Here is a 14,541-nt window from a genome sequence, read left to right on the forward strand (position 1 = left end):
TTCACCCCAGAGGGGAGGAGTGCTGAAGCAAGAGAGGCTGGAGCAGGCGCTCGTCGTGGACTGGGGCACACGCAGGGGCAGTTGTGGGAAACTGGCTAGAGCTCTGGGCAATTTCAATCTGCTTCCTCTGTCTTGCTCTCGGGAGTAAAGAAGCATATGTATGCTCTTCACGAGCCGAGTCTAGGTTTCTTACACCCTTCCTGTTAGTCTCAGTAGTTTTCAAACCAGCTAAGGAGACTCCTGGTGTCAGAGCCCAGAGGTAGGGTGTTCCCATATGTGGTTTGAACTGCTTACTCCCCAGGGAGGATCTCTGAGCCTGTGTAATCCCCCTCCTCTTCTGTGTCCCCTCCCAGGGGTATAGGTCCCAACCTGATCGCTTCTCTTCCCTTCTACCCAACTCTGTATGGATCTGTCTTTACAGCTTTGGTTGTGTAAGAGTCTTTTTGCCAGTGTCCAACCTGTTTTCAGTGAGAATTGCTCCACCTGTAGATGTAGGTTTGATGTATTCCTAGGGGGAGGTGAGCTCAGTGTCCTCCTCCTCTGCCATCTTCATCTCCTTCCAGGCACTTGTGCTTTAGTTATGTTTTCAGGTACTAAGAAATCAGGTTCTTTGTATGTTGACCTTGAAAATCTTATTTTTTGCTTGGTCTGGATTTCCTGACATTTTGACACCAGGAGAGCAAGACCACCTCAAGAGGTTTCTAACTGTTTTGTGCCAATGCCTCTTGCTGTCTATTTCCTCTCTGTGCAGAGACCCTGGAGAGTGATATGTCTGTTTTTCCCTGTTCTTGAAATGTATAGAAATGTAACATGAAAATGTCAGTGTGAACAAAATGCAGCCTTTTCTTTTCCAGTCTCTCGTTTTCCTTTGGCCCCTTTGGCTGGTCGGTGTTGACAGCTGGTATCACCCACGCTTCTGTTCCCCCAAACCCTCTGTGCCCTTGCGAGCACCTCCAGAGGCCCCGCTCCAGCCTCGCCCTCTGCGCCAAAACCTTCGGCTACTCTTGTTGAATGAACAAAATAACGTTTACGTCAACTTTAAGCTTTTAAAATCCATTTAAGGAGAAATTTCTTTTCCAAGCAAAGGTGGAGTTGTTGAAATGGAAAAGAAGACCATTCTAGAGAAAAGACAAGTTAGACAGTGGAAACATGTTTTGCGGTAAGATACACGGCCACTTCCGACCCCGGGCGCCTCGGCCTCACTTCTTGCCGCCCTTGGCAGGCGGCGGTGGCGGCGGTGGTGGCGGCTGTACCGCTGCCCTCCCCTTGCCTGCTTCCCCTGGTTTTTCTCCTTCCGTTGGCTTTTCGCCCTCTTTATCCTTTCCTGGAGGAATCAGCACATGCCTTTTGACCTTCTTGCCTTTGAAGTGTTTCTTTTGAAGACAAACATCTATTAAAGCAAAAAGTGCAGCCACACCGATAAGGATCTGGGAAACAAAAGAATCCTCGTTACTTGTGCTTTTCCTTCCAAAGCTGTCACAGTTCCTTCCCGGCTCCTTCCCGGCTTGTGATTGTCCGTAGGTGCTGTTTAACCCCTCCCCTTGACCCCTCAAACTGCCAGACCCCAGAGAGACTTTGGGTTTGCCCCTCTCCTGGCCACAGCTCCCCGATTCTGATCCCCATCCCTGCAGCCGGTCACCTCACAGCATTTTCTTTCTCTCTTTGGACCCCGCCTGGGCGGGGCCCTTCCCTCTGGGGCTGGCAGGCAAGCTTCTAGGGGGAAGCTCTTAGCTGGGTGGGCTCCCTGGACATCATCTTCCTTTCAATGGCTTCTCCCCCGGAAACGTTAACCCACTTTACCTTTAAACTTTGCTTGGATCCCAAGATATTGTGAAAAGAGACCCTTTTCCTTAGGGGGAAATAACCATTCTCCAAATGAGGTGATTTCTGAACAAATAAACAGCCCGACATGAAAGACTCACCACACCATAAATGTAGTGGATTGGCATGGTTTGCCGACTTTTCACGGCAAAGACGGTGGCCCCCACGAGGAAGGTACCGGAGAACAGGTCGTTGAGAAGGTCCTGAAAGCATGGGAGAGATGAGTCGGCCTTAGAGCCGAGGCCCCGTCAACACCAGACCTGGCCTAGCTTTCTCCAAAGGGAATGGTTTTCAAACTTCTGCCTGATGTAAAAAATATATATAGGAAGATGAATATTTACTGGGCTAGGTGGACATACCTGTGGCCTACCAGCTGGACTCTTTGAGTTGAGACACAAAATCCAGGATGCTTAACTGCCTTTATGGGCTGCCTCAGCTACCATCCCGTCTGTGAAATCCCACATTTGGTGGCTATGTATTCCCCCCTTCCAGTGCCCACTTAAATAAATGCACGACTCTCCAACTAATTGATGTCCCGCTTGGGTACCACCTCACAACATCTTTCTACTCTGAGGGCCAGCTCCTCTTTCTGAATCCAGGGTGGGCTGTGTTGCTGGCAGGAGGTTCTGTTGGACTCTGGTCCTTCACTGGGAGCCTGGCAGCTGCCTCTTCCCCCCCTGCTCACCCCATCCCCCACCTTACTTCTTAGACACCGACCCCCCCGACCCCCCGCCCCGCCTTTGCAAGGCCACATCACTTCCTCCATCATCCACCCTCCTTCCCATCCCTTGCGGCCACAGTCCTGCCCTGGCTCCACATTTGTTTCCCTTACCCTATACTGACAAGGTCCAGATGTTCCCAGACTGGGCAAAAGGGCTGCCTCCCATGCTGCCTTCCCCTCAAGTACCACCCACTGTCACTCCCTGGCACAGCCAAACTTAACTCAAAGTTGGCCAAACCATGGCCACAGCAAGCCGGCTTCCTCCCCCATCACTCCTGGGGTGATGCTGGCCCAGAGCTTGGGCATCCTCTTAATCCCATGGGCAGCAGCTGACCCTGCAGTGCTGGGTGACGCCCATCTTTCCCCTTGATTTCTCTGATGCCATTTTCTGGGGGGTGTACTTCCCTGGCCACTTTGTCTCAAGCTTTTTCTTTTCCTCTTCGTTTTGGATTTTAATACACTTCAAACATACAGAAAATAATAGAACATCCCATCCCCACTCCCACCTCCACCAGCCGTGACCCACTGAGATTAAACAGATGTTAATGTCTTGCAGTATTTGCCTCAGGGCTCTCAAAACAAAAACAAAAACAAAAACAAACCATAAACAAAAAAACTTTGTAGAATGAGCTACACTCTCACCATTCCATCCCTTTCCCTGCCTTCTGCATGTGTTCCAAGTCTATGGGTAGTCTTCCCAAGTGCATAGTAGTATTTTCCTCCACATTATATATTCATAAACAATATATACTATTTTGTGTTTCAAAATTTAAATAAAAAGATATATCTTATAGCACGTGCTTTTTAAACTTTTTAAACTTAAAAAAAACTTTTTTTGAGATTTACCCATTTTGAGAAATATATGAGATTGAGATTAATGAGATTGAATTCATTAATTTTAGCTGATGTATGAATAAACCAAACTGGAGACATTAGGGTGTTTCTCCCTTTTAGGAAATTATTATTGCCAACTGTGCCTGCAGTGAACACTCTTTGTCTGTGCCTCCCAAGCACATCTTTTCCTTGTTGAGGTATTGCCAAGTTTCTCTCTAAAGGGCTTGTGCCAGTGTCCACTCATGCCCGCAAATGTATAGGGGCTCCTGTTTCCCATGTCCTTGCCAAAGCCCAGGATTACCACGCTCATTTATTTTTGCCCATCTGGAGAGTCGAAATGGTACCTCATTGTTGCTTTAATTTTCTGATTGCTGGTTACTAGTGAAGCATTTTTAAAAACATGTTTTAGGCAGTTGGGTTTCCTGTCTATTCATATCCCTTACCCCATTTTTCTATTGGCTTGTTTTAAAATTTTTGTTTGATGTCTTCTGTTGTAAAGTTTTAATGGTATGCATAGTTTCTATTTCTCTCTCTTTCTCATGGTCCCAAGAACATTTATTAAATACTCCATTCAGCTGTGTTATGCCACCTCTGTCATATGCCAAGTTGCCATATGTATGCAGGTCTATTTCTGGGTTCTCTTTTTTATTCCTATATTAGTCTGCTCAGGCTGCCATAACAAAATGCCACAGACTGGGTGGCTTAAACAACAGACATTTATTTTCCCACAGTTCTGGAAGCCAGAAGTCCATGATCAAGGTGCCAGCAAATTCAGTTTCTGGTGAGGACTCTCTTCCTGGTTTGCCTGGCTGCCTTCTCACCATTTTCTCATATGGCCTCTCCATGGAGAGGAGGTAGGGGGAGAGATAGGGGAGAGGAAGGGGGAGGGAGGTCTCTGTTGTCTTTTTTTATAGGGACATTAATCCTATCAGACCCTTAGGATCTCATTTAATCTTAATTACCACTCTGGAGGCCCCATATGCAAGTACAGCCACACTGGGGATTAAGATTTCAGCATATGAATTTTGGGGGTACACAAACATTCAGTCCATTACAATTCCATTAGTCTTTGTCAACCCCTGAGCTAGTACCAAAGCTTTATAGTAATTCCAGTATCTCGTTGGGTGAGTCCATCCTTATAATTCTTTTCATTCTTCCATAAGAATTTTATTTATTTATTTATTTTAAATATTTATTTATTTATTTATTTATTGCTGTGTTGGGTCTTCGTTTCTGTGCGAGGGCTTTCTCTAGTTGCGGCGAGTGGGGTCCACTCTTCATCGCGGTGCGCAGGCCTCTCACTGTCGCGGCCTCTCGTTGCGGAGCACGGGCTCCAGACGTGCAGGCTCAGTAGTTGTGGCTCACGGGTCCAGTTGCTCCGCGGCATGTGGGATCTTCCCAGACCAGGGCTCGAACCCGTGTCCCCTGCGTTGGCAGGCAGATTCTCAACCACTGCGCCACCAGGGAAGCCCCATAAGAATTTTAGAATCACCTTGCAAAGTTCCACAAACAACCTCTGTTATAAAATTTCATTTAATGTGGAGATTGCTTTGGAATGAAATTGACATCTTTATGATAGTAGCTCTTCACATCTGTGAATGTGGTATATTTCTTCTCTTACTTAGATTTTTCTTTTATGTCCATTAACAAAATGTCATAATCTCTATGTAAAGTTTTACAATCTTTGAATGGGTGTATTCTCAGACACCTGTAGTTTCTGTTGCTGTTTTAAATGGTTTCTTTGAAAAGCCATATTTAGCCATATTTTCTCATTATTTGTTGCTGGTATTCAGGAACACTATTTTTGTTTTTTGTAACCTTGTTTTTATCATAAATGGGTGTTGAATTTTGTCAAAAGCCTTTTCTACATCTATTGAGATGATCATATGGTTTCTATTCTTCAACTTGTTAATATGGTGTATCACATTGATTGATTTGCATATATTGAAGAACGCTTGCATCCCTGGGATAAATCCCACTTGATCATGGTTGTATGATCCTTTTAATGTGTTGCTGGATTCCGTTTGTTAGTATTTTGTTGAGGATTTTTGCATCTATATTCATGAGTGATATTGGTCTGTAATTTTCTTTTCTTGTAGTGTCTTTGGTTTTGGTATCAGGGTGATGGTGGCCTCATAGAATGAGTTTGGGGGTGTTCCTTCCTCTGCAGTTTTTTGGAAGAGTTTGAGAAGGATGGGTGTTAGCTCGTCTCTAAATGTTTGATAGAATTCACCTGTGAAGCCATCTGGTCCTGGACTTTTGTTTGTTGGAAGATTTTTAATCACAGTTTCAGTTTCATTACTTGTGATTGGTCTGTTCATATGTTCTATTTCTTCCTGGTTCAGTCTTGGAAGGTTATACCTTTCTAAGAATTTGTCCATTTCTTTCAGGTTGTCCATTTTATTGGCATAGAGTTGCTTGTACTAGTCTTTTAGGATGCTTTGTATTTCTGTGGTGTCTATTGTAACTTCTCCTTTTTCACTTCCAATTTTATTGATTTGAGTCCTCTCCCTCTTTTTCTTGATGAGTCTGGCTAATGGTTTATCAATTTTGTTTATCTTCTCAAAGAACCAGCTTTTAGTTTTATTGATCTCTGCTATTGTTTTCTTTGTTTCTATTTATTTCTGCTCTGATCTTTATGATTTCTTTCCTTCTAGCAACTTTGGGTTTTGTTTGTTCTTCTTTCTCTAGTTCCTTTAGGTGTATGGTTAGATTGTTTGAGATGTTTGTTGTTTCTTGAGGTAGGATTGTATTGCTATAAACTTCCCTCTTAGAACTGCTTTTGCTGAATCCCATAGGTTTTGGATCGTCGTATTTTCATCGTCATTTGTCTCTAGGTATTTTCTGATTTCCTCCTTGATTTCTTCAGTTATCGCTTGGTTATTTAGTAATGTATTGTATAGCCTCCATGTGTTTGTGTTTTTTACGTTTTTTTCCCTGTAATTAGTTTCTAATCTCATAGCACTGTGGTCAGAAAAGATGCTTGATATGATTTCAATTTTCTTAAATTTACTGAGGCTTGATTTGTGACCCAAGATGTGATCTATCCTGGAGAATGTTCTGTGTGCACTTGAGAAGAAAGTGTAATGTGCTGTTTTTGCATGGAACGTCCTATAAATGTCAATTAAATCTATCTGGTCTATTGTGTCATTTAAAGCTTGTGTTTCCTTATTAATTTTCTGTTTGGATGACCTGTCCATTGGTGTTAAAGTCCCCCACTAATATTGTGTTACTGTCAATTTCCTCTTTTATAGCTGTAGCAGTTGCCTTATGTATTGAGGTGCTCCTATGTTGGGTGCATATATATTTATAATTGTAATAGCATCTTCTTGGATTGATCCTTTGATCATTATGTAGTGTCCTTCCGTGTCTCTTGTAACATTCTTTTTTTTTTTTTGCGGTACATGGGCCTCTCACTGTTGTGGCCTCTCCCGTTGCGGAGCACAGGCTCCTGACGTGCAGGCTCAGCGGCCATGGCTCATGGGCCTAGCTGCTCCGCGGCATGCGGGATCTTCCCGGACCGGGGCACAAACCCGTGTCCCCTGCATCGGCAGGCAGACTCTCAACCACTGCGCCACCAGGGAAGTCCCGGGAACAAGGTTTTTATTGTTCCGTCTGCCATCAGCAAGGAATGTGGCCAGGAATGTGGGCTGTCTTCATGGACACTGACCAGCTGGGGAATAAGGGATGGCAGGCAGGTTAAGTAAAATGCTACAACATTCTCTTACCAGAATTCAAGAGCCTCTTTCTTCATTGAGCATTCTCCTGTTTTGTTTTGTTTTGAATTAGATTCCAGAGTTCTGAAAAAGTTGACTCTGACAGTTTTTGAGAACCTAATCATTGCTTTAGTGGAAGGACAGAGATTTGGAGTTCCCTACTCTGCCATTTTTAGTGATGTCACTCTTATTAAATCTGGTGGGTTCTCAGTCACTATCACTTTGAATATTTCTTCTCTATTATCTTGAGTGTCTTCTTCTGGAACTCCTATTAGGCTTATGATGAACTTTCTTATTCCGTATTCTATGCTTCAACTTCTCTCTTTCATATTTTCTCTTTATCTGTCAGTACTATAATCTGGGTAATTTCCCCACATCCTTCAGCTCATTACTTCCCCAGCTTTTGTCTGATATGCTTTTTAACCCATTTATTGACATTTTTATTTCAATAATTATATGTTCAATTCTAGACATTATATCTTTTACTTTAAAAAATCTGTCTATTCCATCCTAATAATGTCTTATTCTTTTCTTAGGGCTTTTATTTATGTCTTTATAATTTAAGTGTATTTTAAATTATTTTCAGACAGGTCTTTTATTATCTCATATTCTCAGGGTTCTAATCCTCCCATTTCTTATTTTTGCTGGTTCTTGATTCTTAGTCATGGGGATTTAAAAATCAGGTGTTTTATAGTTTTGAACTATGAGTTCAATTTTGTACCCCACCCCCCCCACCCATATCTGTCCTGTGAGCATCTCTTTATGCTTTGATTATGATTTTGCATTTGTTTTTCAGGAGTCCCATGGATTTCTTCAGAATACCATCAAATTGGGATCGATTTTTATGCCAGTTCCCAGGCACTACATTTTCTAAGCTGCATGAAGGTTTCTAGGCTGAAGGTAGGAAAAACTTAAATCTGTACAAAGTGTAGGCTCAAGGTTCATATTTCTCAAGGTGGTCTTTTTTGCTTTTCCCCACTCAAAACTCGGGCAGAGATGAACATGCTTTCTTGTTCCTCTGTGTAGGTGAAAGGTATCTTCTCTGTCTTTTCCCTTAGGGTGCAGTCTTTGCAGGGTACTGGCCTTATGCAGGATTCTCAGTTCTAAATCCCCACTTTGCTTGGGACCAAGGCCTCATCTCCTAACTTGAGAGTATATGAGAATCCATATTCTAGGTTCCTGGGATAATATCTCGTGGGTCATTTCCACCCACACTGAGCAGCTGATTTGTCACTGCTCCTGTTTTCCATTTCTGGTACCTCTGTGTTTCTTTTTCCCCTTCTTTTTTTTGCCAGCTCAGCCATTCAGTTAAAGCAATAGTGTTTACATTTCCCCTAGTAGTTTTAGGTAAGTACAGCAGGAGGATTTTCAGGGTTCAATGATTTTTCATCTTGCTGGAACTAAAAGTATCTTCTCAAGCACTTTGGCTGGGAATGTGTCCTCTGCCTGTCCCTTTACTTTGTCCTCTGCTTATCCGTCTCCCAAGAGTCTTATATGGCCCTCTTTTCCTTTCTCCTGATACTGGGAGTCCTCATCTACCCCACTGAGACCTATGGATCCCTGGACCCTAATAACTTTTAATAAGTAGGCAGGACAGAGTGTAGTTAGGGACTCAAGACTCTACTGATAAAGCTGGGTTTGAATCCTTTTTCTGCCACTTACTACCTGAGTTACCTGGGGGCAAGTTGCTTGGCCATTCTGAATCCATTTCATGTATAAAGTGAGTGAAACAGTGAGCATAGGGCTCTGGAGACATGCTGTGAATGTGCAATGAACAAGGGACCCTGGGTTAGTTGGGAGTTAGGTAGGTAAGCTTTCTGATTACAGAGGTAATGGGCAGGGATTCAAGTCCATGAGTCTTCAGGCACAGCATCAAGGGCTTTACTTTTACTCCTAAGGAACAATCTCACACAAGATTATTACTGTCTTCATGTTACAGATGAGGAAACAGAGTCTGGGAGTGGTTGGTAACTTGCCCAGCTCAGTCCCATTCCAGTGGATGACTGCTTTGGGCTGAACATCCTTCTGGGCTTAATATCCCTTGCAGGGATAGTCACTGGAGATCTGAGGCTGCTTTAGATGTGATTTTTTTTTTTAATTCTCATTTTATATTACTGATTTTTTTCTTTGAATTCTGGGGATGGGGTACCGTCAGAGTGGTCTTTCCAGTCAAGTGTGAGCTGGCACAGGGGTTGGAAGGAACCGCTGGTTGCTACACCTCCCCTGCTCCCAAGGAGAGCAAAGCCTCAGGAAGGCAAAGACTCCTTCCTTTGACCGCCAGGTAGGAAAGAGGCTCTCCACCCCCAAGCTGGGCTTTCTGGAGGCCTTTTCTACCTAACTTCAGCTGCCCCTGCTCTGGCCCCACTGGAAGGTCTGAGCCCATGCCCGGCGCACAAATAAGGGAGATGAGGCGTATCTCTCTGTTCAGCCACTCTCTAGGTGCCAAGATACACGCGTGAACGCACACCAGGCTCAGGCACTCCCCACCGCCCCTCACTTACAGAAATGGGCCACAGGATGAAGGGCGTGTATCTCTGGATGGCGAAGGTGTAGATAATGATGAAGAAGATGAAGATGGACAACTCCATGGTGATGATGAGTGTCAGGAGGGGGTGCACAGTGGTCCCCGTGAACATGATCAGCGAACCTATTAGGCAGCCCTGCCGGGAGACATGCCCTTTGAGCCATGGCAGAGGGCTCGGGCCAGAGGAGGCCTCGGGGAGCCCGCTCCTCCCTCTTCCCGTCTTTGGGCACTCCCTCCCCACCCCCGCCCCATCCAGGGATATGGGCCCACTTACCAAGCTAATGAGCTTGACCTCAGCGTACCCCATAACCCAGAACTCTCTATTGCTGTCCTTGAATTCCCACATGTAACGGCGACACCCCTTCCTCGCTCCCACTTCATCCATGGGCTGCACGGACTTTTTCTTCTCCTCTGTCTTTTCCTCAGGCTTGTCGCCCGGAGGAGGGGCCGCCCCCGGCGCGGCTGCGGCTGCGGCGGCCGGAGCTGGGGCTGGGGCTGGTGCGGGCCCGGGTCTGCCCTTTTTGCCTTTGTCAGCCATCTTGCCGTGGAGTTATCAGCTTCTCACGGCCTGCCCAATTTTTGCGGTCCCCGGCCAGGCCTGGCCTTTGAGCGAGCCGGATGCCCACCGACCTGCTTAGAGGCCGCGCTCAGCCAACGGCCGGGAAGGACGAGCGAAGGCCAGCGCTTAGCGCCCTCTCGGCGCGCGCCTAGTCTCCGCACGCGAGTCCCCTCCACCCAGCCGCCCCCCCGCGCCCGGCAGCAAGCACCTCGGGTCTCCGCGGCCGCCCAGACCCTGCGCGGGAGCCCCCCACCACCACCACGCCGGCTCCGGTGGTGGTCCCGCCTCCACGCGGAGCACTCCCCACGCGGAGCACTCCCCACGCGAGGCCTCTGGGGGCTGCCGGGGTTTGTAGCCGCTGCTCCCGCCTTCGGGTCGGGTTGGCTGAAACTGTGGCCTCCTGGGGCAGCCGCGCGCAGAGCCCCGCGGGCGCATTGGCACTCGCCTGAAATGTAACGCGACTTTTACACAAGGGAGCACGAGCAAGCAGAAGTGTTCCGTGTTTAGCAGCCCTGATTTTATGATCACATGTGGGCTGAAATGGGTGACAGCGTGCGAGCTCAGCGGCGGGAGGGAGAAGACGATGGTGCTTGCGAAGGTGCCCGCGACGGTGCCCGAGAGGGTGGCCGAGGGGGTGCCCGCGAGGGTGCTTCCGAGGGTGGCTCCGACAGGCCGCGTTGCTTCATGGTTGCCCTTGTAGGTGCCCTTGGGCTTCCCCTTGGGGGTACCCTTGTGGGTGGGATGGGTTCCTGAGCGGGGGAGGCACTGGTTTTGGTTTCGATTCCCAGGGCTTTTTTCATGGTATTCCTCATCGTCTTGGTGACCACAGTCGCATCGATGAGACACAGGATTGCCGCTGTGAGACATAGGGACTGTCAGCCACAAGACCATATGCGGGAAGGAAAGGCGGGGTTATTCTGCAGCTCCGCAACAGCCTGTCCTCCCTATCCGGGCGGCGGGCGTGCGGCCTCCTGTCCCCCTCTGACCCTCACTACCTTCCTGGTGTCTGCCCAGTTGGCTGCTGCAGCCCATTCTGGCATTCCCAGAGAAAGCGTTTTTGGAAATGGGCTTTTCTGCCAGTGACGGCCTTGCCTGAGGCCTGAGGCACCAGGACGGGAGTAGGGCACTGATCCTAGGAGGCTCCGGGTGGCAGTGGGTCCCGAGAAGGCCCCTCAGTGGAAAGGACTCTTGGGCTATGTTTGAAAAGGCAGGAAGGAGTTTCCAAGGGGACCAACTGGGAGGAGAAGAACTCCAGGTACTGGACTGGGGTCTCCAAGGAATCTGGTGTGGCTGAGACGTCTGGAGCCGGTGAGGGTGGGGGCAGAGTTGAGGCTGGGGGGGTGCAGGATCTGGGACTTCATCAAGAGGGGAGGGGAGGTTCCAGAAAGCCCACTTGTCGCAAGATGAATGGAAAGCGAACCAGGCTGGCGGCAGGGAGACCAGTGGAGGGTGGTGGGGGCCCCTGCCATCCAGGTAAGGATTGATGGAGACCAGGATGTGGGAGCTCCTGGCAGGTAGGAGAAGGCTTGTTGGCTGAGTTAGCAGATGGGGGTCAGCGGGCTACAACACCCTAGATTCGAAGTGCTCCCCAGCTCCTGTCTACCTCATATGTTTCTCTTTACGGTCACTTAATCCCTGGCTGCCTTCATGAACTTTTCCTAGGTAGGTCTTGCTCTAGCTAATCTGTGAGCTCCCTAAGGGGGAAGGGACTCTATCTCCAACACTGAGCTCAGGCCTGGTGCAGTCCAATGGGGTCGACAAATATTCACTGATCATAGAGTGAATTCAAAGAATTTAACTTTTTTTTTTTCTGGATTAATTTCTGTTCCCATAGCTTAACTTCTTGAATCAAAGTCTCACCACCCCATTCCCCACCCCCTATCTTCCAAGCATTTAATCTGCCATTTCTTGTGGTCTTCATATGATGAGGGTTTGTCCCAGCCTTGTGAGCCAGGGTAAGATATTTAACCTCAGTTCCCATATCTGTAAAAATGAGTTATAAAGATTAAAACAGAACATGCCTAGCCTGGTGTGGGAACTTCTTTTCCTTCCTCAACAGGCAGAGTCACTCACTTTTGACAATGCACTTTTTCTTTTCTACAATCATTTTTTTCTTGTGATTTAAAGTATAATTTTCTAGTCCAGAAAAGTCAAAGTCCTACTTATAGATAAGAACATCTTGTTGCAACATTTAAAAAAATAGTGTGTATGATTTTCAAAAGAGGTTCTGTAGGGCTTCCCTGGTGGCGCAGTGGTTGAGAGTCCGCCTGCCGATGCAGGGGACACGGGTTCGTGCCCCGGTCCCGGAGGATCCCACATGCCGCGGAGCGGCTGGGCCCGTGAGCCATGACCGCTGAGCCTGCGCGTCCGGAGCCTGTGCTCCACAACGGGAGAGGCCACAACAGTGAGAGGCCCGCGTACCGCAAAAAAAAAAAAAAAAAAAAAAAGAGGTCTGTAGATTTGTTTTCGTACCTATTTGGAGAATGAGCTTAGAGTTTGTGCAACTTCAAATCTTCTGAAGAAGTCAGCGCAAGAAAGAGAAAGGGTGGTGGTGGGGATGGTGTTCTATAAATGAAATAATGATAGTCTGCCAGTTTCCCTTTTTCAAAGAGTCTTGAAATACTGATCTTAAATGGAGTCATGAAGGCCTCTACTTACCCCTCCAACATAGAATAAATGACTTCTTTCCTTTTCTTGCATCGCCAAGATGGCAACTATGAAAAGGAACACAGCAGTAATGAAACTGTTGATAAGATCCTGCAATACAGAATTGAAAATTGTCAACTTTACATGAAAATGTAATTTCATAAAATATTTAAATTGGTCAGTTACCCATCTAAGGATGGATGCCTTTTAAAAACTTTCCCTTTGAGGAACCCTCCTACACTGTTGGTGGGAATGTAAATTGATACAGCCACTATGGAGAACAGTATGGAGATTCCTTAAAAAACTAAAAATAGAACTACCATATGACCCAGCAATCCCACTACTGGGCATATACCCTGAGAAAACCATAATTCAAAAACAGACATGTACCAAAATGTTCTTTGCAGCTCTATTCACAATAACCCGGAGATGGAAACAACCTAAGTGTCCATCATCGGATGAATGGATAAAGAAGATGTGGCACATGTATACAATGGAATATTACTCAGCCATAAAAAGGAATGAAACTGGGTCAGTTGTAGAGATGTGGATGGACCTAGAGACTGTCATACAGAGTGAAGTAAGTCAGAAAGAGAAAAATAAATACCGTATGCTAACACATATATATGGAATCTAAAAAAAAACCAAAAGGTTCTGATGAACCTGGTTGCAGGGCAGGAATAAAGAGGTAGACATAGAGAATGGACTTGAGGACTTGGGGTGGGAGGGGGGCGAAGTGAGAGTGGCATCGACATATATACACTACCAAATGTAAAATAGATAGCTAGTGGGAAGCAGCCGCATAGCACAGGGAGATTCCGTGCTTTGCGATGACCTAGAGGGGTGGGATAGGGAGGATGGGAGGGAGGCTAAAGAGGGAGGGGATATGGGGACATGTGTATGCATATGGCTGATTTGCTTTGTTGTGCAACAGAAACTAACACAGTATTGTGAAGCAATTATGCTCCAGTAAAGATCTATTTTAAAAAAAATCCCCAAAAAAATGTTCCCTTTGATTAATATTAAGAGGAACTCTCAGCAGCATAATTCTTATATCTTCCAGAGACATGAGTTTATGTGATTATAAGGTTCTAGATAGGATCGTCAGCAGAAATGGGTTTAACTTCATTAAAGAACACTTAAAAAAAAAAAGCTGACAACTTTTCCATCAGACTTTTTAAAGGTCGTGAGAAAATGGGCAAGAAAAAAACCTAGAGGTCTAGGGGCCTCACCCATATTGACCCTCCATAAATATGATCTTATTGAAGTTTTGTATTTTAAATTAATGTAAATTCTGCATTCTATTCCATAATACATTTGTTTTAATATAAAAATAGAAATTTAGATGAACACTTTACTGATTTAATTCTACTTCCAAATCTGCAAATCAGTAGAACTGATACTTTGGAAGTTGGATCATATTTATTCTTTAGGGTCCCACATCCCAAGAAGAAGGAACCCATCTGAGGAGCTAGCCTGATGTTCTGGAGTGAAAGTGCCTTTCTCTCTTTCCTAAAACATGGCCAGAATTGAGTCTGCCCTGGCATCTATAGGCTATCTGTGTCCTTCTTTTTTGGACATTGATACTGGGTTCTTCGAATGCTGGCCCAATCTGTTTTTCATGTGCTAAATAAAGGATGAGGATGAGTGGGAGGGGGCACACTCCTGTGGATAAGCAGAGCCTGGGCTTTGGTAGCACAGTGATAATGAAAGAGAAGGT

The 14,541-nt window shown here is 46.0% G+C and overlaps 1 protein-coding gene across 1 annotated transcript; it reads right to left on the bottom strand.

The window, feature by feature from the left end:
- Positions 1–1,155: 1,155 nt before the first annotated feature.
- Positions 1,156–10,154, bottom strand: CMTM2 (CKLF like MARVEL transmembrane domain containing 2; the record flags this gene model as incomplete). The annotated part of the gene is made up of 4 exons (XM_082607641.1): positions 1,156–1,427; positions 1,923–2,024; positions 9,594–9,752; positions 9,891–10,154. The coding sequence occupies 4 exons, from the start codon at positions 10,152–10,154 to the stop codon at positions 1,200–1,202; spliced, it is 753 nt and encodes a 250-aa protein (XP_082463767.1). The 3' UTR covers positions 1,156–1,199.
- Between the last annotated feature and the right edge of the window lie 4,387 nt (positions 10,155–14,541).

This window comes from Mesoplodon mirus (genome assembly GCF_964341445.2).
Source record: "Mesoplodon mirus genome assembly, chromosome: 19".
NCBI classification, from domain to species: Eukaryota; Metazoa; Chordata; class Mammalia; order Artiodactyla; family Ziphiidae; genus Mesoplodon; species Mesoplodon mirus.